General features: G+C 41.7%; 1 protein-coding gene across 3 annotated transcripts in view; it reads right to left on the bottom strand.

Annotated features, from left to right (window-relative positions):
• The window catches only part of LOC110519975 (collagen alpha-1(XVIII) chain), a 173,432-nt gene that overhangs the window by 26,680 nt on the left and 122,162 nt on the right, over nucleotides 1–24,590 (bottom strand). For all 3 annotated transcript variants that reach the window (XM_021596908.2, XM_021596906.2, XM_021596907.2), the window contains 6 exons: nucleotides 14,927–15,048; nucleotides 14,238–14,264; nucleotides 10,696–10,902; nucleotides 538–564; nucleotides 344–406; nucleotides 94–177 (listed from right to left, as the gene is read on the bottom strand). In XM_021596908.2, the coding sequence (XP_021452583.2) occupies nucleotides 94–177; nucleotides 344–406; nucleotides 538–564; nucleotides 10,696–10,902; nucleotides 14,238–14,264; nucleotides 14,927–15,048 (530 nt within the window). The remainder of the gene's footprint in view (nucleotides 1–93; nucleotides 178–343; nucleotides 407–537; nucleotides 565–10,695; nucleotides 10,903–14,237; nucleotides 14,265–14,926; nucleotides 15,049–24,590) is intronic.

The raw sequence follows: 24,590 nt of genomic DNA, 5'->3' as shown, positions 1-24,590 counted from the left end.
GTTGCTTCAGGGTCCTTTGCTATCTGCAAATTGTTTGTAGAAAATACAACACTAGGACTTTCGATAAAATGACTGGGGTCAATGTAGACTCACCGGCCGGTCGTGTCTGGTTGGCGCTGGTTGTCCGGGGGGCCCTGGAGGTCCCCTGGGGCCTGGCTGGCCCTCACCACGGTCACCCTGTGGGGCAGACACACATGATCTGTTTGTGTTGTCTTGCCAACTCCTATGTTCAGTGTCATGCCAAACAACCATAACAGTTGGTTATACAGAACAAAACAGATCTGGGACCAAGCCACACGATAACAGCTTCTCAATACAACAATGCCATGACAGAATATAGTACCTTCTCTCCTTTGAGCCCGGGGTCTCCTGGGATTCCAGGGAAGCCTGGTGGTCCAACAGGGCCCTGGGTAAGAGACAGAGCAGACTAGCAACTTGAGCCATGCAAATACTTGACCTTTAGACAACCCATCCTCACTGCACCACTAGTTATCCATTAAATGGTAGCTTTCAAAGTACATTAATTTGTCAACCTACTTGAGATCCATCTTCACCTGGATCACCCTGTGAAGAAGAGGAAAATAAAACAAAAATTAAAATGGATACTGATCAAAAAGGAAAATATTTAAAACCTGAAGACACGACGGGCCAATTGCATCCACTGTTTGTCACTGTTTTATCTCCAGGCGATCTCTTGTTAACCCTTTCAACTCCATAGCCATATAAGAACACCTATAATTGCATTGCTAAATAGTAGGCTATTTGGGTATGCCAAAATATAAACCTTTATAATACGTGACATTTCTATATTTGAGTATTTTTGTAATTATTTATTTGAGTAACTTTTTTATTCTATTTATTTACCAGGGGGTGCTGCAGCACCCACAGCAACCTTAGTTCCTGCAGTTTTGTGTTTTGAATGAAGTATTGTACATCGTTACCTTTTTAAAACCATCCTTTACAGAATACAATTTTGTAGGCTATCCATAATAGTAGCTCATGAGTGCACAGAAAGTTTGGGAAAGTCCCTGTTCATCTTAATTTTGTCAGTGACCAAACCCCCCAAAAATACATGCAGTGCACAAATACAGGCCAATCAAATCAAGCTGTGCAAACAAACTGAACGATGATGGTTGGAAGATTTTCAAAAATAACTTAATTTAGTTCAAGATGTATTGTGAAAGAAAGGAAATTAAAGCGATTCGTGTGAAAACAATGGTGACGGAGGAGACTGACCAGTTCAAGCACAGGAAAGGTAATGCAAGCTTTGCTTATCCCGGATGTTGGAGGTGGCAGCCTACATAAACTCTGCCTCGAGCTTGAGGAAACATTCAGTGGTGTAAAAAGTACGCCAAAGTAAAGATACCTTAATAGAAAATGACTCAAGTAAAAGTGAAAGTCACCCAATAAAATTCACTTGAGTAAAAGACTAAAAGTACTTGGTTTTAAATATACTTAAGTATAAAACATACAGTGCCTTGCGAAAGTATTCGGCCCCCTTGAACTTTGCGACCTTTTGCCACATTTCAGGCTTCAAACATAAAGATATAAAACTGTATTTTTTTGTGAAGAATCAACAACAAGTGGGACACAGTCATGAAGTGGAACGACATTTATTGGATATTTCAAACTTTTTTAACAAATCAAAAACTGAAAAATTGGGCGTGCAAAATTATTCAGTCCCCTTAAGTTAATACTTTGTAGCGCCACCTTTTGCTGCGATTACAGCTGTAAGTCGCTTGGGATATTTCTCTATCAGTCTTGCACATCGAGAGACTGACATTTTTTCCCATTCCTCCTTGCAAAACAGCTCGAGCTCAGTGAGGTTGGATGGAGAGCATTTGTGAACAGCAGTTTTCAGTTCTTTCCACAGATTCTCGATTGGATTCAGGTCTGGACTTTGACTTGGCCATTCTAACACCTGGATATGTTTATTTGTGAACCATTCCATTATAGATTTTGCTTTATGTTTTGGATCATTGTCTTGTTGGAAGACAAATCTCCGTCCCAGTCTCAGGTCTTTTGCAGACTCCATCAGATTTTCTTCCAGAATGGTCCTGTATTTGGCTCCATCCATCTTCCCATCAATTTTAACCATCTTCCCTGTCCCTGCTGAAGAAAAGCAGGCCCAAACCCTGATGCTGCCACCACCATGTTTGACAGTGGGGATGGTGTGTTCAGCTGTGTTGCTTTTACGCCAAACATAACGTTTTGCATTGTTGCCAAAAAGTTCAATTTTGGTTTCATCTGACCAGAGCACCTTCTTCCACATGTTTGGTGTGTCTCCCAAGTGGCTTGTGGCAAACTTTAAATGACACTTTTTATGGATATCTTTAAGAAATGGCTTTCTTCTTGCCACTCTTCCATAAAGGCCAGATTTGTGCAATATACGACTGATTGTTGTCCTATGGACAGAGTCTCCCACCTCAGCTGTAGATCTCTGCAGTTCATCCAGAGTGATCATGGGCCTCTTGGCTGCATCTCTGATCAGTCTTCTCCTTGTATGAGCTGAAAGTTTAGAGGGACGGCCAGGTCTTGGTAGATTTGCAGTGGTCTGATACTCCTTCCATTTCAATATTATCGCTTGCACAGTGCTCCTTGGGATGTTTAAAGCTTGGGAAATCTTTTTGTATCCAAATCCGGCTTTAAACTTCTTCACAACAGTATCTCGGACCTGCCTGGTGTGTTCCTTGTTCTTCATGATGCTCTCTGCGCTTTTAACGGACCTCTGAGACTATCACAGTGCAGGTGCATTTATACGGAGACTTGATTACACACAGGTGGATTGTATTTCTCATCATTAGTCATTTAGGTCAACATTGGATCATTCAGAGATCCTCACTGAACTTCTGGAGAGAGTTTGCTGCACTGAAAGTAAAGGGGCTGAATAATTTTGCACGCCCAATTTTTCAGTGTTTGATTTGTTAAAAAAGTTTGAAATATCCAATAAATGTCGTTCCACTTCATGATTGTGTCCCACTTGTTGTTGATTCTTCACAAAAAAATACAGTTTTATATCTTTATGTTTGAAGCCTGAAATGTGGCAAAAGGTCGCAAAGTTCAAGGGGGCCGAATACTTTCGCAAGGCACTGTAAATGTAATTGCTAAAATATACTTAAGTATCAAAAGTACAAAAACAAGTATAAATCATTTCAAATTGCTTATATTAAGCAAACCAGACAGCATTAATTAAAAAAGGTTTTATTTTTTATTTACGAATAGCAAGGGGCACGCTCCAACACTTACACATCATTTAGAAACTAAGCATGTGTTTAGTGATTCTGCCAGATTAGAAGCAGTAGGGATGACCAGGGATGTTCTCTTGATAAGGGTGTGAAATAGACCATTTTCGTCTCCTGCTAAGCATTCAAAATGCAATGAGTACTTTTGGGTGTCAGGGGAAATAAATAGTAAAAAATTAACTTTTCTTTAGGAATGTTGTGAGGTAAACATAGTAAAAAATATAAATAGTAAAGTACAGATATCCCAAAAAACGACTTAAATAGTACTTTCAAGTATTTTTAATTAAGTACTTTACACCACTGGAAACATTGTAGAGGTAAGATAACTAGCTAGCTATGAATGCTGAAACATTTCACTATGGATGGCTTAGCTAGCTATCTAATAGTCCAACTCACATATGTTAGCATTTGCCTAGTTGTATAGCATGCTAATATTAGCAAGCTATCCTTGCAGCTAAGTTAGCTAGTTGGCTACAAGCCATGCAAGTAACGTCGGCAGTCTAAGGTTAGCTAACAACATTAGGCTAACTTTAGCAAGTAAGTGAACTAGCTAGCTAATATTAGCTTACTTGGTCATGACATACAGTATTTAGAGACCTATAATTTTTTGCTATGTACTTTATCTGTGAACTTTGTCAGAGACTCAGTGGCCGGGTCCGAATACCCATACTTGTGTCCTAAATAGTAGGCTGTTTGAGTATACAAAAAAAATTGAAATTTCGATAGAATGCAACATTTAGAAAATGTAGTATACTTTAAATGCAGGATGTCGCACTCATTTCGGCTTTGACAACAGCTGATTAATTAGGTAAGGGGAAGTGCTACTGAAATTAATGAATAGCGGCAAAAGACGCAATCACGCATTACCACATTCTCAGTATGCGAAAATAGGATGTTTAATGGTAGAGTATGTGACATTTCGGAAACAGAGTATGGTTTAAATGCCAGGATGTTATACTCACTTCAGCTCTTCATCTAGTAGAATACAATGCATGCTTTTTCCACAATGCATTGAAAGAGCTGGGCTGTGATAGGCCCTAATTCTCTAATTAGGAAGATGCCAAAGCTTCTGAGGTGGTGTTCAAATGTAGGCTAAGTAGTCTTGTTCTCCTTAAAATAAACACAAGTGTCTTTGATAACAGAAGTCTGTTTTTCTTATTTTTTAAGTGAAATTATTTTTTCTCACTGAAAAGTGTATTGTTCTCTTATCCTTCAAAGCTTTCAAATGAAACTGAACAAAAAGATAAACGCAACATACAAGAATTTCAAAGATTTTACTGAGTCACATTTCATATCAAGAAATCAATCAATTGTAATTAATTCTTTAGGCTCTCCCCCCTCCCCTCCGGCACAGACCACAATCAACAGCCTGATCAACTCTATGCGAAGGAGATGTGTCGTGCTGCATGAGGCAAATGCTGGTCAACCAGAAACTGACTGATCCACACCCTTATTTATTTTTTTTTAAGGTACACCAGATTGCAAATAGTTTGTGGACACCTGCTCCATGAACATCTCATTCCAAAGTCATGGCCATTAATATGGGTTGGTCCCCCATTTGCTGATAAACCAGTCTCCACTCTTCTGGGAAGTCTTTCCACTAGACGTTATAAGATGGCTGAATGGAAGCAAGTCCCAGCAGCAAAAAGAGCATTAGTGAGGTCGGGCACTGATGTTGGGCGATTAGGCCTGGTTTGCAGTCGGCATTCCAATTCATCCCAATGGTGTTCAATGGGGTTGAGGTCAGGGCTCTGTGCAGGCCAGTCAAGTTCTTCAACACTGATCGACAAAACATTTCTTTATGGACCTCGCTTTGTGCACGGGGGCATTGTCATGCTGAAACAGGAAAGGGTCTTCCCCAAACTGTTGCCACAAAGTTGGAAGCACAGAATGTTCTAGAATGTCATTGTATGCCGGAGCGCTAAGATTTCCCTCCACTGGAACTAAGAAACCGAGCCCGAACCATGAAAAACAGCCGCAGACCATTATTCCTATTCCAAACTTTACAGTTGGCACTATGAATTCGTGCAGGTAGCGTTCTCCTGGCATCCGCCAAACCCAGTTCCATTCATCGGACTGCCAGATGGTGAAGCGTGATTCATCACTACAGAGAACGCGTTTTCACTGCTCCAGAGTCCAATGGCGGCGAACTGTACACCACTACAGCCGATGCTTGGCATTGCGCATGGTGATCTTAGGCTTGCGTGCGGCTGCTCCGCCATGGAAACCCATTTCATGAAGCTCCCGACAAACAGTTTGTGTGCTGACGTTGCTTCCAGAGGCAGTTTGGAACTCGGTAGTAAGTGTTGCATCTGAGGACAGTCGTGCGCTATGCACTTCTGCGGTCCCATTCTGTGAGCTTGTGTGGCCTACCACTTCGCGGCTGAGCCATTGTTGCTCCTAGAGGTTTCCAATTCACAATAACAGCACTTGCAGTTGTCGGGGGGGGGGGGGGGGGGGGGGGGGGCTCTAGCATGGCAGAAATTTGTCTAACTGACTTGTTGAAAAGGAGGCATCTTATAACAAAGACCAAGATGGCGTAGCAGCAGGATGTGTATATTTGTCTTTGTCTTTATTCTGTGTCTTATCCTGTGTAAATAGCCATTATTTTTCATACATATCTTAATCTCACTTTCTATCAACTAAATATACTTTCCTGCAACCCGCCTCACCCAATGTGGTACGGATCTGCTATTTTTATTCCTTATAACTGGAACTTCCATCAGGAGCTAGCCAGCTAACTAGGTACTAGTCTCTCGTTCACCAGCCAGCTTTAGCTCAGACAACACCTGACAGTCTGCACAGCTCGATATCAACCCAGAGCATATCTGACTGCTTCTTTCTACCATATCACCGGATTCCTGCCGCTCTGGATCATTACACCGGATCATCGCAGCTGTTGGCTGCAAACGAGTGTCTACTGTTAAAAACACCTCTGTCCCGAAGCAAGCACCAGCTAGCCTTGAGCTAGCCTCAAGCTAGGCCCATATACCAGCTAATTTGAGGGCGACAATACCTCCTTTGCCAATTGGACCCTTTATTGTCGACACGGAGCCCCGCTGATCCATCACGACTGGACTGCCGACGTGATTGCCCGATGTGGTCTACTAGCCCCGGCCCGTTAGCTTTTCTGAACGCTGTGTCCCCTGCTCGCCTAGCGTAGTAGTGACTACCAAACGGCACCCGGAATCACCTATTGCTGCTCTTTTGACCCTATGATCACTCGGCTACACAGCTGATGCCCCCTGGACTGTTTCAATAACACGGTACCTCATTTTGTTTACCTGTTGGCCCCAGCCTCGAACTCAGGTTCTGTATGTACTTAATTTACCTGTTCTGTCCATTTATCGCCATTTACCCGTTGTTGTCTTAGCTCTCCTGATCAACACCTGTGATTGCTATATGCCTCTCTCTAATGTCAATATGCCTTGTCTACTGCTGTCTTGGCTAGATCTTATTGTTTTATTTCACTGTAGAGCCCTCAGTCCCACTCAAAATGACTTAGATAGCTCTTTTGTCCCACCCCACACACGTGCAGACCTCACCTGGCTTAACTGGTGCCTCCAGAGACAAAACCTCTCTCATCATCACACAAGGTTCACCTCCACTGTACTCACATCCTACCATATCCTTGTCTTACATTATGCCTTGAATCTATTCTACCACACCCAGAAATCTGCTCCTTTTATTCTCTATCCCCAACGCACTAGACGACCAGTTCTTATAGCCTTTAGCCGTACCCTTATCCTACTCCTCCTCTGTTCCTCTGGTGATGTAGAGGTTAACCCAGGTCCTGTAGCCCACAGTTCCACTCCTATTCCCCAGGCGCTATCATTTGTTGACTCCTGTAACTGTAAAAGCCTTGGTTTCATACATGTTATCAGAAGCCTCCTCCCTAAGTTTGCTTTATTCACTGCTTTAGCACATTCCGCCAACCCTAATGTCCTAGCAGTGGCTGAATCCTGGCTTAGGAAGGCATTTCCATCCCCACGATAGAACTGCCAAAGGGGGTGGAGTTGCAATCTACTGACATAGTTCTGTCATGCTATCCAGGTCCCAAACAGTTTGAGCTTCTACTTTTAAAAATCCACCTTTCCAGAAATAAGTCTCTCACTGTTGCTGCTTGTTATAGACCCCCCTCAGCCCCCAGCTTTTCCCTGGACACCATATGTGAATTAATTGACCCCCCATTTAGTTTGTATAGTTTGTACTGTTAGGTGGCCTAAACTGGGATATGCTTAACACCCCGGACATCCTACAATCTAAGATAGTTGCCCTCAATCTCACACAAATTATCAAGGAACCTACCCTACAACACTAAATCTTTAAACACGGGCACCCTCATAGATATCATCCTGACTAACCTGCACTCTAAAAACACCTCTGCTGTCTTCAACCAGGATCTCAATGATCACTGCCTCATTGCCTGCATCCGTAATGGGTCCGCGGTCAAACGACCACCCCTCATCACTGTCAAACACTCCCTAAAATACGTCAGCCAGCAGGCCTTTCTAATCGACCTGGCCCAGGTATCCTGGATGGATATTGACCTCATTCCATCAGTAGAGGATGCCTGGTTATTCTTTAAAAGTGCGTTCCTTACAATCTTAAATAAGCATGCCCCAATCAAAAAATGTAGAACTAAGAACAGATATAGCCCTTGGATCACTCCAGACTTGGCTGCCTTTGACCAGCACAAAAACATCATGTGGCATACTGCATTGGTATCGAATAGCCCCCTTTTCAGGGAAATTAGGAACCAATATACACAGGCAGTTAGGAAAGCAAAAGCTAGCTTTTCAAACAGAAATTTGCATCCTGTAGCACAAACTCCAAAAAGTTCTGGGACACTGTAAATTCCATGGAGAATAAGAACACCTCCTCCCAGCTACCCACTGCACTGAGGCTAGGAAACACTGTCACCACTGATAAACCTACGATAATCGAGAATTTCAAAAAGCATTTTTCTACGGCTGGCAATGCTTTCCACCTGGCTACCCCCCCTACTCCGGCCAATAGCTCTGCACCCCCCATTTCTCCTTCACCCAAATCCAGAAAGCTGATGTTCTGAAAGAGCTGCAAAATCTAGACACATACAAATCAGCTGGGTTAGACAATCTGGACCCTCTTTTTCTAAAATTATCTGCCGCAATTGTTGCAGCCCCTATCACTAGCCTGTTCAACCTCTCTTTTGTATCGTCTGAGATCCCTAAAGATTGGAAATTTTCCGCGGTCATCCCCCTCTTCAAAGGGGGAGACACTCTAGACCCAAACTGTTACAGACCTATATCTTTCCTACCCTGCATTTCTAAAGTCTTTGAAAGCCAAGTTAACAAACAGATCACAGACCATTTCAAATCCCACCATACCTTCTCCGATATACAATGTGGTTTCCGAGCTGGTCATGGGTGCACGTCAGCGAAGCTCAAGGTCCTACACAATATCATAACCATCGATAAAACACAATACTGTGCAGCCGTCTTCATCAACCTGGCCAAGGCTTTCGACTCTGTCAATCACCACATTCTTATTGGCAGACTCAACAGCCTTGGTTTCTCAAATGACTGCCTCGCCTGGTTCACCAACTACTTCTCAGACAGAGTTCAGTGTGTCAAATCGGAGGACCTGTTGGCCGGACCTCTGGCAGTCTCTATGGGTGTGCCACAGGGTTCAATTCCCGGGCCGACTCTTTTCTCTGTATACATCAATGATGTCACTCTTGCTGCTGGTGATTGTCTGATCCACCTCTACGCAGACGACACCATTCTGTATACTTCTGGCCCTTCTTTGGACACTGTAAACTAACCTCCAAACGAGCTTCAATGCCATACAACACTCAATGCCATACAACACACACTTCCATGGCCTCCAACTGCTCTTAAATGCAAGTTAAACTAAATTCATGCTCCTGCACCGATCGCTGCCTGCACCCGCCCGCCCGTCTATCGTCACTACTCTGGACGGTTCTGACTTAGAATATGTGGACAATGACAAATACCTAGGTGTCTGGTTAGACTGTAAACTCTCCTTCCAGACTCACATTAAAACATCTCCAATCCAAAATTAAATCTAGAATCGGCTTCCTATTTCGCAGCAAAGCCTCCTTCCCTCATGCTGCCAAACATTCCCTAGTAAAACTGATCTTACCGATCCTTGACTTTGGCGATGTAATTTACAAAATAGCCTCAAACACTCTACACTGCAAATTGAATATAGTCTATCACAGTGCCATCCGTTTTGTCACCAAAGGCCCATATACTACCCACCACTGCAACCTGTAAGCTCTCATTGGCTGGTCCTCGCTTCATATTCGTTGCCAAACCCACTGGCACCAGGTCATCTATAAGTCTTTGCTAGGTAAAGCCCCGCCTTATCTCAGCTCACTGGTCACCATAGCAGCACCCACCCGTAGCACGCGCTCCTGCAGGTATATTTCACTGGTCATCCCCAAAGCCAACTCCTCCTTTGGCCACCTTCACTTCTAGTTCTCTGCTGCCAATGGAACGAATTGCAAAAATCACTGAAGCTGGAGTCACTAACTTTAAGCATCAGCTGTCAGAGCAACTTACCGATCATTGCACCTGTACACAGTCCATCTGTAAATAGCCCACCCAACTACCTCACCCCCATATTGTTATTTATTTATTTTGCTCCTTTGCACCCCAGTATCTCTACTTGCACATTCATCTTTGGCCCATCTATCACTCCAGTGTTTAATTGCTAAATTGTAATTATTTCGCCACTATGGCCGATTTATTGCCTTTACCTCCCTAATCTTACATTTGCACACACTGTATATAGATTTTTCTATTGTGTTATTGACTGTACGTTTGTTTATCCCGTGTGTAACTCTGATGTTTGTGTCGCACTGCTTTGCTTTATCTTGGCCAGGTCGCAGTTGTAAATGAGAACTTGTTCTCAACTGGCCTACATGGTTAAATAAAGGTGAAAAATGTATTATTATAATGTTTTTAATGACGGTGCCAGTGTAGTGTATCTGTGACCAACAGATGCATATCTGTATTCCCAGTCATGTGAAATCCATAGATTATGGATTAATTTCCTTACATGAACTGTAACTCAGTAAAATTGTTCCATGTTGCATTTATATTTTTGTTCAGTGTATATTATTTTTTTTGTGGATCCCCCTCCAATGTTTAAGAATATGGATAGCAACAACAGCATAAACACACTTTTAGTTATATGGATATACAATGTTCCAACACATGGCTAACTTTTGTTTAACTAGCTAAACAGCTGCTATAAACTAATGTGGGTTAGTCAAAAAAATGAAAAACTATGTACCAAATCTATAAAAATATTGAGTACTTCTCCTTGCCATTATCATTCACCTGATGATAAAACAAGAGGATACTTTTTGGGGGCAAAATATGATGGGGGTTGACCCCTGCTCTACTGGTATGGAGGTGGATGGGAACGGAAGCCAACTCACAGGCTCTCCGTCAGCTCCTGCGGGTCCCTCAGGGCCGGAGGCACCAGCAGGCCCAGCTGGTCCTCTTGGACCTGCCACCGTCTGAACCACGGAGCCGTCGCCACGTGATACCACCTCTGCTGCTGGCCCTGGGAGGCCGGGTGGTCCGGGGGGACCAGCGGGGCCGGGGTCACCCTTCGAGCCGGGGTAGCCAAAGCCTGCTTTTCCCTACGTAGACAACAGGACAATCAAAAAGTTATACATCTATGTTGTTTCCAAAGAATACCGTCTTGGTATGGAGACAGAAAACCATTATGTTAGCTTCAGGAACAACTTTAAGATAAAATTGCATGTGTTGTACATAGCATTATGTGTATTATAATTCGTGCTACACATTATAATTCATGCTACACGTACCAGATGTTGTGTAAATGTGACTTTCCCAAAAAATGATGATGATAGAGGGAGTGACAATTTGTCTCAGTTCAGGTGGTGAATTAATTTCAACATACAGTGGGGCAAAAAAGTATTTAGTCAGCCACCAATTGTGCAAGTTCACCCGCTTAAAAAGATGAGGCCTGTAATTTATCATCATAGGTACACTTCAACTAGGTACAAAATGAGAAGAAAAAAAATCCAGAAAATCACATTGTAGGATTTTTAATGAATTTATTTGCAAATTATGGTGGAAAATAAGTATTTGGTCAATAACAAAAGTTTCTCAATACTTTGTTATATACCCTTTGTTGGCAACGACAGAGGTGAAGACTTACAGAAAACGTTTGACAAGGTTTTCACACACTGTTGCTGGTATTTTGGCCCATTTCTTCATGCAGATCTCCTCTAGAGCAGTGATGTTTTGGGGCTGTTGCTGGGCAACACGGACTTTCAACCCCCTCCAAAGATTTTCTATGGGGTTGAGATCTGGAGACTGGCTAGGCCCCTCCAGGACCTTGAAATGCTTCTTACGAAGCCACTCCTTCGTTGCCCGGGCGGTGTGTATGGGATCATTGTCATGCTGAAAGACCCAGCCACGTTTCATCTTCAATACCCTTGCTGATGGAAGGAGGTTTTCACTCAAAATCTCACGATACATGGCCCCATTCATTCTTTCCTTTACACGGATCAGTCGTCCTGGTCTCTTTGCAGAAAAACAGCCCCAAAGGATGTTGTTTCCACCCCCATGCTTCACAGTAGGTATGGTGTTCTTTGGATGCAACTCTGCATTCTTTGTCCTCCAAAACACGACGAGTTGAGTTTTTACCAAAAAGTTATATTTTGGTTTCATCTGACCATATGACATTCTCTCAATCTGGATCATCCAAATGCTCTCTAGCAAACTTCAGATGGGCCTGGACATGTACTGGCTTAAGCAGGGGGACACGTCTGGCACTGCAGGATTTGAGTCCCTGGCGGCGTAGTGTGTTACTGATGGTAGGCTTTGTTACTTTGGTCCCAGCTCTCTGCAGGTCATTCACCGTGTGGTTCTGGGATTTTTGCTCACCGTTCTTGTGATCATTTTGACCCCACGGGGTGAGATCTTGCGTGGAGCCCCAGATCGAGGGAGATTATCAGTGGTCTTCCATTTCCTAATAATTGCTCCCACAGTTGATTTCTTCAAACCAAGCTGCTTACCTATTGCAGATTCAGTCTTCCCAGCCTGGTGCAGGTCTACACTTTTGTTTCTGGTGTCCTTTGACAGCTCTTTGGTCTTGGCCATAGTGGAGTTTGGAGTGTGACTGTTTGAGGTTGTGGACAGGTGTCTTTTATACTGATAACAAGTTCAAACAGGTGTCATTAATACAGGTAACTAGTGGCGGACAGAGGAGCCTCTTAAAGAAGAAGTTACAGGTCTGTGAGAGCCAGAAATCTTGCTTGTTTGTAGGTGATTAAATACTTATTATTAAAAATCCTACAATGTGATTTTCTGGATTATTTTTCTCATTTTGTCTGTCATAGTTGAAGTGTACCTATGATGAAAATTACAGGCCTCTCTCATCTTTTTAAGTGGGAGAACTTGCACAATTGGTGGCTGACTAAATACTTTTTTGCCCCACTGTATATGATGTGAAAAACAGGCAATTTGCTTCCAAATCAAGCAATGGATGACCGAGTTAAAATGTACTGAACAGAAAGGCTTTGACAATCCCATAACAGTAGTTAATAGAGTCTACACTAATCTGAGAAATATATTTAAGTACAGGGGGAGGAGAGTGCTTCATTCAGTCACGCCATCTTGATCAAAGTGCATTGACTGATTATAAATGATGCTATTTAAAAAGTTATGGGGGAGACTGACAAGAAAATGCTTTTTGGTTACAAGACAAAAGACTGGCACATGAACAAGGCATCTGGGGTGCCATTCATTATTATGTGTTTACTTGGAGTTTAAAAGGTAGTGTTGGCCCACATCCAGTAACTTTCATATTCAAGGTACAAAAAAAAGTTTTCATACCCCTTGACTTGTTCCACATTTTGTTGTTACAGCCTGAATTCAAAATGGATGAAGTAGATGTTCTTTATGACCCATTTACAAACAATACCCCATAACGACAAAGTGCAAACATGTTTAGGAATGTTTGCCAATTCACGTAAGTATTCACACCCCTGAGTCAATACATGTTAGAATCACCTTTTCAAGTAGATTTAAGTCATAACTATAACTCGGCCACTGAGGAACATTCACTGTATTCTTGGTAAGCAACTCCAGTGCAGATTTGGCCTTGTGTTTTAGGTTATTGTCCTGCTGAAAGGTGAATTCATCTCCAAGTGTCTGGTGGAAAGCAGACTGAACTAGGATTTTGCTTGTGCTTAGCTCCATTCAGTTTCTTTTCTTATCCTGTAAAACTACCCATTCCTTAAAAATGCACTATGCAGAAATGGCTCCGCCATTGGCCTCATGGTGAAATCCTTGAGCGCTTTCCTTCCTCCTCAGCAAGTGAGTTAGGAAGGACGCCTTTATCTTTGTAATGTCTGGGTGTATTGATACACCATCCAAAGTGTAATTAATAACTTCACCATGCTTAAAAGGATATTCAATGTCTGCTTTTTTTCTTATTATTTACCCATCTACCAACAGGTTCCGTTTTTTGCAAGACATATGAAAACCTTCCTGGTAATTGTATGTGTGGGGTACAGAGATGAGGTAGTCCTAAAAACACTGCTATTGCATACAGAGTCAATGCTAATTATTATGTGACTCGTTAAGCACATTTACTCCTGAAATTTAGGCTTGCGTTAACAAAAGGGTTAAATACTTATTGACTCAAGGCATTTCACCATTTCCATTATGGGGTATTGTATGTAGGCCAGAGACAAAAATAAATCACAATTTAATCCATTTTAAATTCAGTCTATAACAACAAAATGTGGAAAAAATCATGAGGTATGAAAACTTTGATAGATAAATAGATAAAGACAGAATTCCAATCTCTGTCGAATGCTTGTGCAATATTATGCAATGTTTCGACCTGAACGTCTTTGTCCAGACAAATAATAAACTTGCAGAAGCATTCAACAGTACTTGGAGCACAACGTTACAAGAATAGATCATTTGAACATACCTTCATTCCCTTTTCTCCAAGCACTCCCTGCAGGAAAAAACACACCCAAGAGAAAAGAACAAGTTAGCATTTGAGTATACCATAGACCTTCCTAATATTGAGTTGCACGCATCTCCATTGAAGTGGATAGAACAAGTGACATCTGTAAGGGATCATAGCTTTCACCTGGTCAGTCTATGTCATGGAAAGAGCAGGTTTTCTTAATGTTTTGAATACTCAGGTGTATTTTCAAATTGCCATACAATTTTAGTTTGTTGGAAAGCAATGAAACGTATGGATGCAGGCCTGTATGAGTTATTTCAAAAAACATACTTCCACACTAGCAAGTGTTGTGACATTGAGCATTGAGAATATATGCATAAGAAAGAATACATACAGTATATTCTGTATTCACTTCACTATCTGGATATTAAACTCCGGGTCTAATACACCTAGAGCATATTAAGCTGTTTGAGCTGCTGTTGGTGTATGAATGGTGCTGTATAAATAGACTTCAATGGTTGAAGAGAAATTTAAATTGAATAGACATTTTGGGCTGTCACCTTGATCACACCACAATGTTTTTAGACCAACCATGGTTGTTTCATGGAATTCTAACTACTTGATGTACTAACGTTGATATATAGACCACTGTTTAAATGTGTTGTCAGGCATTTTAGTAGTTTAAGATTGATTCTATAAGTCCGCACCTTCTCTCCACGTGCCCCTCCTCGTGTGCCTGACTCGGAACCAGAATCTCCCTTTGAACCAATAGGACCTCTGTCTCCTTTCTCTCCTCTGTCGCCCTTCTCGCCTCTAGATCCACCCTGGTCTGGAAAACAAAAGAAAGAAAGACAGAAAGAAAGGCAAAAGTTATTACCACCTGAATAAACCTTCATAGGGTTTAAATGGTATTAAATGCATGTGCAGTTTCCTTCCTCTCCGGCAACTGAGTTAGGAAGGACGCCTGTATTTTGTGTAGTGACTGGGTTATTGATACAACAAAGTGTAATTAATAGCTTCACCAAGCTCAAAGGGATATTCAATGCCTGTGTTTTTGCTTTACCTATCTACCAATAAGTACAATTGGAAAACCTCCCTGGTCTTTGTGGTTGAATCTGAGATAGTTACAGATAATTGTATGTGTGGGGTACAGAGATGAGGTAGTTGTTTAAAAATCATGTTAAACATCATTATTGCACACAGAGTGAGTCCATGCAACTTATTATGGGACTTAAGCAAATGTTTACTCCTGAATGGATTTAGGCTTGCCATAACAAAGGGGTTAAAAACTTTTCATATTCAATATATTTGTAAAAACTTCTAAAAACAATTACATTTTGACATCATGGGATATTGTGTGTAGGCCAGTGACACAAAATCTCAAATTAATCAATTTTAAATTCAGGCTGTAACCAAACAAAGTGAGTCAATGGATGTGGATGCTTTCTCTAGGCACTGTACAAGGACACTGTCTCCATCTAGTGGAGAAATTAAGACCTTCAACAAACAGCTTTGCAATATTCAACTTGTCCCTGGGGAGAGCAGGAACAAAGACTTGCACAGTCTTTCAGTGTAAATCGCTAAGATTAATGCACTACTGGACTGTACAATATATGTCCATTATTCATTAAATTCTTCAAACTCTGTCAAATTTGATGTTGATCATTGCCAGACAACCATTTAAGTCTTCACATAGATTTAAGTCAAAACTGGAACTCGGCAACTCCGGTACATTCACTGTCTTCTTGGTAAACAACTCCAGTGTAGATTTGGCCTTGTGTCTTAGGCTATTGTCCTGTTGAAAGGTGACTTAATCTCCCAGTGTCTGTGGAAAGCAGACTGAACGAGGTTTCCTTCAAGTATTTTTTATGTGATTAGCTTCATTCCGTTTCTTTTTTATCCTCAAAAACTCCCAGTCCTTAACGATTACAAGAGTACCCATAAAATATTACAGCCACCACTATGCATGAAAATATGGAGAGTGGTACTCAGTAATGTGCTGTATTGATTTTCTCCAAACACACAGTCCATTCGGAAAGTGTTCAGACCTCTTGACTTTTTCCATATTTTGTTACGTTACAGCCTTATCCTAAAATGGATTAAATAAAAAATGTCTCAATCTACACACAATACCCCATATTTCAAAGGAAAAAAATGTTTTTTTAGAATTTTGTTGCACTTGGAAAATATTTAGACCCTTTGCTATGAGACTCAAATTTGAGCTCAGGTGCATCCTGTTTCCACTGATCATCCTTGAGCTGTTTCTACAACTTGATTGGTCCACCTGTGGTAAATTAAATTGATTGGACATGATTTGGAAAGGCACACACCTGTCTATATAAGGTCCCACAGTAGACAGTGCATGTCAGAGCAAAAACCCAGCCAATTGTCCGATGTAGGATTGTGTCGAGGCACAGATCTAGAGAAGGGTACCAAACAATGTATGCAGCATTGAAGGCCCCCAAGAACACAGTGGCATCCATCATTATTAATGGCTGCCATGCCAGACTGAGTAATCTGGGGAGAAGGGCCTTGGTCAGGAAGGTGACCAAGAACCCGATGGTCACTCTGACAGAGCTCTAGAGTTCATCTGTGGAGTTGGGAGAATCTTCCAGGAGGACAACCATCTCAGCAGCACTCCACCAATCAGGCCTTTGTGGCAGTGGCAAGATGGAAACCTCCTCAGTAAAAGGCACATTATATAATATTTGGAAGTTGCCAAAAGGCACCTAAAGGACTCTCAGACCATGAGAAACAACATTCTCTGGTCTGATGAAACCAAGATTGAACAGTTTGGCCTAAATGCCAAGCCTTACGTCTAGAGGAAACCTGGCACCATCTCTACGATGAAGCACGGCGGTGGCAGCATCATGCTGTGGGGATGTTTTTCATTGGTAGGGACTGGGAGACTAGTCAGGATCGAGGGGAAGATGAACAGAGAAAAGTACAGAGAGGTCCTTAAACTGCTCCATAGAGCTCAGTACCTCCGACTGGGACAAAGGTTCACCTTCCAACAGGACAACAACCCTAAGCACACAGCCAAGAGAACGCAAGGGTTGCTTCGGGACAAGTCTCTGAATGTTTGTATTTTCCACTGCTCATTTGTACAACTTTGTTTTACAAATGAAAAGCCTAAACTTTAACCTGATCGAACATCTTTAAATGTTTGTATTTTCCACTGCTCATTTGTACATTTTTTTTTTATCACAACAATAAAATTATTAAGAGCCTTTTTACCTGGGTTTTCACTCTTAGAACAGCAATAGTGTAATGCTGAGTTTGTGTGATGCCTACTTATCAGCGTTGGCACTAGTCTGTAATGCCCTGGCGCATGAGCAGATGGGCTCCCACATTTTTCAGCATGTCTAAAAACAGATTTAGAGTTATATAATACCCTCCACAAAATAACCTTCACTCCAAATCAAAATTCCAAACCTACAACTTGATTTTGAACAAAATTACATGGAAGTATTCCTACTACCAAAGATTCTTATTTCCAAGGACTATACAGCTAATGCTCTGGCAAACCAACAACCAACAAAAGAAGCACAACAGAAACCTGAAAACACCAACGGAGTGAGTCATGTTTAGTCTGAAATCTACTTTTAAAGCCAAGAATAAATTACAATGATATATTTTACTTTATAAGGACTGAATGCTAAGATAAGGCTACCAAGCTTGCTAAGACAGAACAGATCCGGCTACAACTTCAATTAGCACTGAGGTGTGAAGTGAGAGACGTCAAAGCCCTTAAGCCTAATAATGGCAGGAGAGTTTCACAGCCTCCCCCACCCGAATGCAGAGGCATTTGAAGCCCCCTCTGTGCAGAGGTCTTTACAATACAGTACCCCTTTGATTAATCTATATTATGAACTGAAATGCAACCAGGACACTTCAATTGTAAATTACCTCAATAAGAAAAAACAGTGTTGCTTTGATCACCTCAAAAGATATCCTCCTTGCAATCTCCAAAATAAAACAGCCACAGGACAACTTTTTTTTGGACGTCGTAAAGGACCATTTCCCGAAACGGAAGAGAAAAGAAATGGTGGACAGAGACCTGCTAGCTACGTTAGCTAGCTAGCAGGTATTTTCCTCAAGGAATCTGCCTCCCAACAAAAGCATCTCCCAAGCGGGTGTGACACCTACTCCCGTTGCCTGCTGCTTGGATTCCACCTGGCGATCTGTTCAACGTCCGCCATGGCCTGTCTCCCCCTGTCTGGTACAGGTACCCCCACCACACACACTCGCACACACCGCAGACTTTGGACTGATCAGGATTTTAGGTAGGCTAATTAACTTGTGAAGCTTATTATGTGATCTTACTCAAACACCTTAATTAACTAGTATAGGCCTACTATTTATTTATTTCAAATCACATACTTTTATAGCCTACTGGACCCAAACTACTCTCTCAAGTTATCTTGTTGGGGCAAGTGACTCTGAACTTACAATGGCTAACCCCAAGTCGTTATATATTTTTTATTCTGCTTAATACTATTTGCTTCACGACTCCTGTGTGCTTTGTTAACTATGAACTTGCTTGTTTACCCAACCATGGGACAAGCTGTTTGTTCCCACACTCGGGACTCCCATCCTATTCTAACCACCTCTCGCTGGCTTTTAATTCATGTTACCTGATGAAATTTCTGTACAATATGATCTTATTGCCATCTGATGCACATTCAAATTTCATAGACCATTAACACTCCCTGTCCTCTGCCGTGCCCTGATTGTATTACTGCTTATGATATCTGGAAATGTTTATGTGCACCCTGGACCATCTACTGTTGCTAGCCCCAATTAAGAAAGTGTTTTGAACACTGAAGTTAATGTTTCTGGTTATAACCTTCTTCGGCAAGACAGATCTTCCAAAGGTGGTGGAGAGGCAATCTTGACCAAGGAACACCTTCAGTGCTCGGTTGTCTAAACAAAGTCTGTCCCCAAACAATTTGATTTTACAGCCTGTGCTCATAATGGCTGCTCAGTGAAATTACCTGTCCTGATTTGTTATAGAGACTTGCTAGAAAACATTAATGAGCAAGCCTTCCTGCATGACCTAGCATCTGTACATTGGTATAGAATCAGCTTGATTCCCTCTGTCAGAGAGGGGAAAAAAACAGGTTCAGCCCCTGGTTCGACCATGATCTGGCAGAGTTACTCCACCTCAATAATTCCATTTGGTGAAAGGCTCGGCATACGCATACTCAGGCTAACTGGCTCTCGTTCAGGCAGATGAGAAATAAGTGCACTCAGGCTATCCGGAAGGTCAAAGTTAGTTACTTTAATAGTTCTGTCTATGTGGGTCTAACAACCAAGAAGTTCTGGAAAATGGTTAAAGACCTAAATAATAAACCCTCCTCACAGCTGCCCATGTCCCTTAATGTTTATGTGGTTGTTACTGACAAGGAGCACATGGCTGAGATCTTTAATAACCACTTCATTAAGTCAATATTCCTATTTGACTCAGCCATGCGTCATTGCCCGTCCAACATTTCCTCATCTCCCATCCCTTCTAATGCGACTAGTCCCGACGCCCATCCCTCTTTTCCCCTGCCCAGCTACGAACTTTCTCCCTGCAGGCGGTCACTGAGTCTGAGGTGCTAAAGGAGCTCCTTAAACTTGACCACAAAAAAACATCTGGGTCAGATGGTTTAGATCCTTTATCTTCTTTAAGGTTGCAGCCCCCTCATTGCCAAGCCTATCTCTGACCTTTTTAACCTGCCTCTCCTCTCTGGAGAGGTTCCCATTGCTTGGAAGGCAGCCTTTATTTAAAGGGGGATTTTTTCTTAACTGACTTGTCTAGTTAAATATTTGTATGAGATAAATAATTGTTAATTTGACCGTGCACCTTGCGGGTTTATACCATTCTCATTTACATTTTACTTTGTAAAAAGAAGCTGTTACAGGATTGTTTTCTTTATTGTAACTGTTACTAATCACATTTATTGTAAGAGACACCAGAACATGCTAAGTGTTGCTGTAGGCCTTTAGAATAATGCAAAACATATCCTTGACTCTATCCAAGTTGATGAGCGGGAAACAAACAATGCCATTCTGCCTGCACATCCGGCCCATTGAAACTACACAAACTATCCCGAAACGAATTTCACACAATAAGAGTTATCCTACTGACAAGATTAAATTGACAATCTGTTGAGTGACAATACTAGGCTTATCAGTTGTCAAATTGTACATTAAGAGATGGGCGCATCTTGTAATTGAGAGATGCAGGGAAAGAGGCATCACCTTATCAAATAGTCCGTCAGAGGAAAAACATGCAGGAAAAACATTTTTATTTATATATAGTATCAGAAAGAGCATACTCTGCAGTTTCTTTGACACTTACCTTTGTCAAATAACTCTCAAAATTAAAGTAGGTGCAGCTCTATTTCCAAATGTCACTTTTTCCAAGAATATCTGTGATGTCCATGTATTCAGCACATGACCACTCGCGTGGCAGCATTGCTTCTTGCTACTAAGCAAAAACTAGCAACATAATACATTTAAAATTAAAATGTTATTCTGTCAATGTATGAATAGGCGTTAGAAACCAGACAGAAATTGATCATGGCGCACGTGACTTCAATGAACTAAATGAGGGTGAAGAGTGTGATTTAATTTGATTGATCTGAATGACGAGGGTGAAGAGGATGATTAAATTTAGAACAGTGTAATGATTATGAAGAATTGTGGCCGGTCTAATTATTTTATTATGAAAGGCTGGAAATGGTATATAAATCTGAGATCCAAATCCGACACTGGGTACAACATACAATGTTTGTAGTTCACAATGGCAAGCCGAACCAAACTAATAGAATTTAGAGGAATTGGAGTCGGATGCAGGATTGGATATTGAGCTTGAAATCGACGTTGCTGAGGAAGAGTCGTCATCTGATTCTGATTCAGCTCGGTTCGGAAGTTTATGTGACATGCAGATGCTTCTCCTACGAAAGCTGTTATTTTACCTAAAACATCAGGTGTATGCCGACACCAGCTAAGTAACTCATGCAAAGATTTAAAGTGCAATTATGTGTTTTATCTCCAGTACATTGCCATGACTATCAGTTATGTAGCTGCTCTACTGATAATCTCAGTGCGTCCTTGCTGGGATGACACAATCAATCTACTGCCGGAGAATATCAACACCAAAGCACATTGGTTCACCGTTCCACGGGGGGCGGCAGGGTAGCCTAGTGGTTAGAGCGTTGGACTAGTAACCGGAAGGTTGCGAGTTCAAACCCCCGAGCTGACAAGGTACAAATCTGTCGTTCTGCCCCTGAACAGGCAGTTAACCCACTGTTCCCAGGCCGTCATTGAAAATAAGAATTTGTTCTTAACTGACTTGCCTGGTTAAATAAAGGTAAAATAAAAAAAAATAAAAAAAAAATACCATAATGTTCTGAATAATGGCCAGGTCTACCTCTCTCCCTATTCCACTGAACCGCTTAGGCGTAACAAACACAAGTCCGACATTTATTGGAAACTGTTAAACTACCTGTTCACTACCCTCCTGCTCTCCAGGGATGTGCAACTGGGCCTAACATCACCGAGCCAGCGAAGCAGTGGATGACCTCGTCCACTGATTGTCGCCGCTGCGGAACTGGGTGAGTGCTATGGTCCCATGGTTTCTCTCGACTCACCCGGCTCCAGGATGGAATTTGACTCTTCAAACATACCCAAGTCGCTATATGCGATCCCTGACTCTGCTTCTGGTACGCAAGTTGTTTTAATTAGTTCCCCGCATCCAGTGCAGGAGGGATTGCTAATTGCGCTACCGAACTGCCCCTAATCAAAACGGCCTAAACCCAGCCATCAGAAAAGTTTAACTTTTTTCAATGTGTCAACTTTTTTTCAATCCCACTCTCGAGTCATCTGGGACCCACGAGCTAAGCCCAACGGTCTACTAGTGTCATTCCAAAAAGTGATCAAATTCAACATCTTCTCAGACTCTAACCTTGACTTCCTCTTCCGTTCAGAGACATGGCTCCATAAAAACTCTCCATATGCTGCTTTGATTGTGCCTGGCTACAATGTTTTCAGGAGAGACAGGATTGAAGGAAGAGGAGGGGGTCTGATGATTTACATTAAAGAACATATCCGAAGTAAACAAATTGAGTGGTCATGTGATAATGAACTAGAATGTATTGGCCTGAACGTTACACTAAATGTCTTTTACCCTTATTGGAATGTATAGACAACCTTCCACCCAGAGTGTGTTTTTTTATCAGTTTAGGGAATGTGATTTTGGGAAAGAGGTCATCTTAATGGGAGATTTTAACATTAATTATGAAGACAAGTCTTGTAGGAAAACCCTCAAACGGATCACTAATACCTTTGACCTTACACAGCTAGTTAAAGGGCCAACCAGGGTGACTTGTTGCTCTAAAATACTGATTGATTTGGTGTTCAGTAATAAACCAGAGAGCGTGACTAAATCATTCAATATGGTTACTGGGCTATCTGATCATAATCTGACACTTATAGCCAGAAAGCTTTCTAAGAGCAAGTTTAACCTCCCTACTGTTAGAAAGCTGGATCAACTAAGAATACCTAACCGGACACGCGTGCGAGCGTCGCAAAATACATTTAGAAATCCATGTTATTCAATTATTGCATCCACACTGCTCGTGCGTGCGCCAACGAGCATTTGCGTTGCCAAGGGCTAAAATAGAAGTCCTTTCTATTTCTGAGTCCTACCTCTCCCCTCTCCTCACTGGTTTATAGAAGCAGGTAAGACAAAATGTTTTGCAGGTTGTCATGGTAATACCATGAAAGTGTAGATGCCAATCACCATATAAATTCAAAGATGAAAAAGCCTGGAAGGACGAGAGATGCCTAGAAAAGATTCGGTTGACCATTTTATGTGTGGATTAATTGTCGGAGTAGAGGACATTGTGCATTTCAGGTAAAATAACAACTCAGTGTTTATATCCCAGGACAAATTAGCTAGAAACAACAAGCTAGCTAAATAGGACAAATCAGCTAGCAAGTGCAAGCTAACTAGCTAAATTGCCATACATGATTCATGCTTTTCAACCTGTCCCCAAATTAATGTCATTGGTTCACAGTTTGTTTTGATATTTAACCTGCGTGTTGTGATTGCGTTTGGTGTAGGGGAACAAAATACATTTATGCACGATAGCGCACACGCGCAGCCGGTTTGGGTTCCATGTAAGAGTGAATTAAATGATTTTGAAAACGCAATTAAGGGAATTAACTGGAATGATCTCTTGTCCTATACAGATGTGGAAGCTGATAGTCAGGTTTTTCTATCCACAATCCAGACTACAATAAATGGTTTCCTAAAGAAAATCAAATCCAATCCTGGCCAAAAGAGCACTCTTCCTTGGCTAAATGGAGAAATCTGGAAATTGATGAAAGAACGAGATTGGCTCTAAAAACAGCCCTAAAATCAAAATTCGAGCATGACAGATGTAGGTTTACCATGTTGAGAAATAAGGTGATGAAAGAAATCAGACAGGCCAAGGCAAATATTTTTATTAACATAATTGGTGAAGCAAAGGGAAATTCTAAATTGATCTGGGAGAATCGAAAAAGGTTAATAGGGAAAGACCATAGTAACACCGCAAAAAGACTAGAAATCATGGTGAATAACAATCTAACACAGGATGCAGTCTAAATAGCAATAGCCTTCAATTCCTACTTTATTGACTCTGTCAGGGTACTGACACAGAACCCCTCCACTGGTTTCTTGGGCTCAGTGCTAGTAAATTACACTCAACCCGTCTTCATCATAAGGGAGGTATGTGAGTCAAAGGTGAACAAGATGATTAGCTCACTAAAGAACTCTAAAGCCAAAGACGTGTTTAGGCTGGACTTAAAAACAACAAAGAGTCACTCATTGGCCCCATTACTAAGGTCACCAACACATCTATTGGTCTGGGGTGTTTCCAAGGGTATGGAAGTCGGCCATAATAACGGCTATCTTTAAATTGGGTGACCATGCTGACGTGAGTAACTACAGGCCCATTAGTATACTACCTGTGGTGTCGAATGTTCTTGAAAAGTGTGTAGCAGAACAACTGATTGCCCACCTCAACAACAGCCCCTTCACATTACACTCCATGCAGTTTGGATTCAGAGCAAAACACTCCACAGAAACGGCCAACTGCTTTCTTCTGGAAAATGTGAAGTCCACGATGGACAAAGGGGGCGTTGTTGGGGCTGTGTTTCTGGACCTAAGGAAGGCTTTTGATACTGTTAACCATGAGATTCTCAACACAAAATTGTCCAAGTTCAACTTTCCCCCGATGCCTTGAGATAGATAAAATCATACCTTGAAGGCAGAACTCAGTATGTCAGAGTGAGCAATGAGCTGTCACCCACTCTTAGCTATGATGTGGGCGT

This window comes from Oncorhynchus mykiss, chromosome 3 (assembly GCF_013265735.2).
Source record: "Oncorhynchus mykiss isolate Arlee chromosome 3, USDA_OmykA_1.1, whole genome shotgun sequence".
Classification (NCBI taxonomy): domain Eukaryota; kingdom Metazoa; phylum Chordata; class Actinopteri; order Salmoniformes; family Salmonidae; genus Oncorhynchus; species Oncorhynchus mykiss.
The sequence above is the reverse complement of the archived record's forward strand: the minus strand, read 5'-3'. Positions and strand labels throughout refer to the sequence as shown.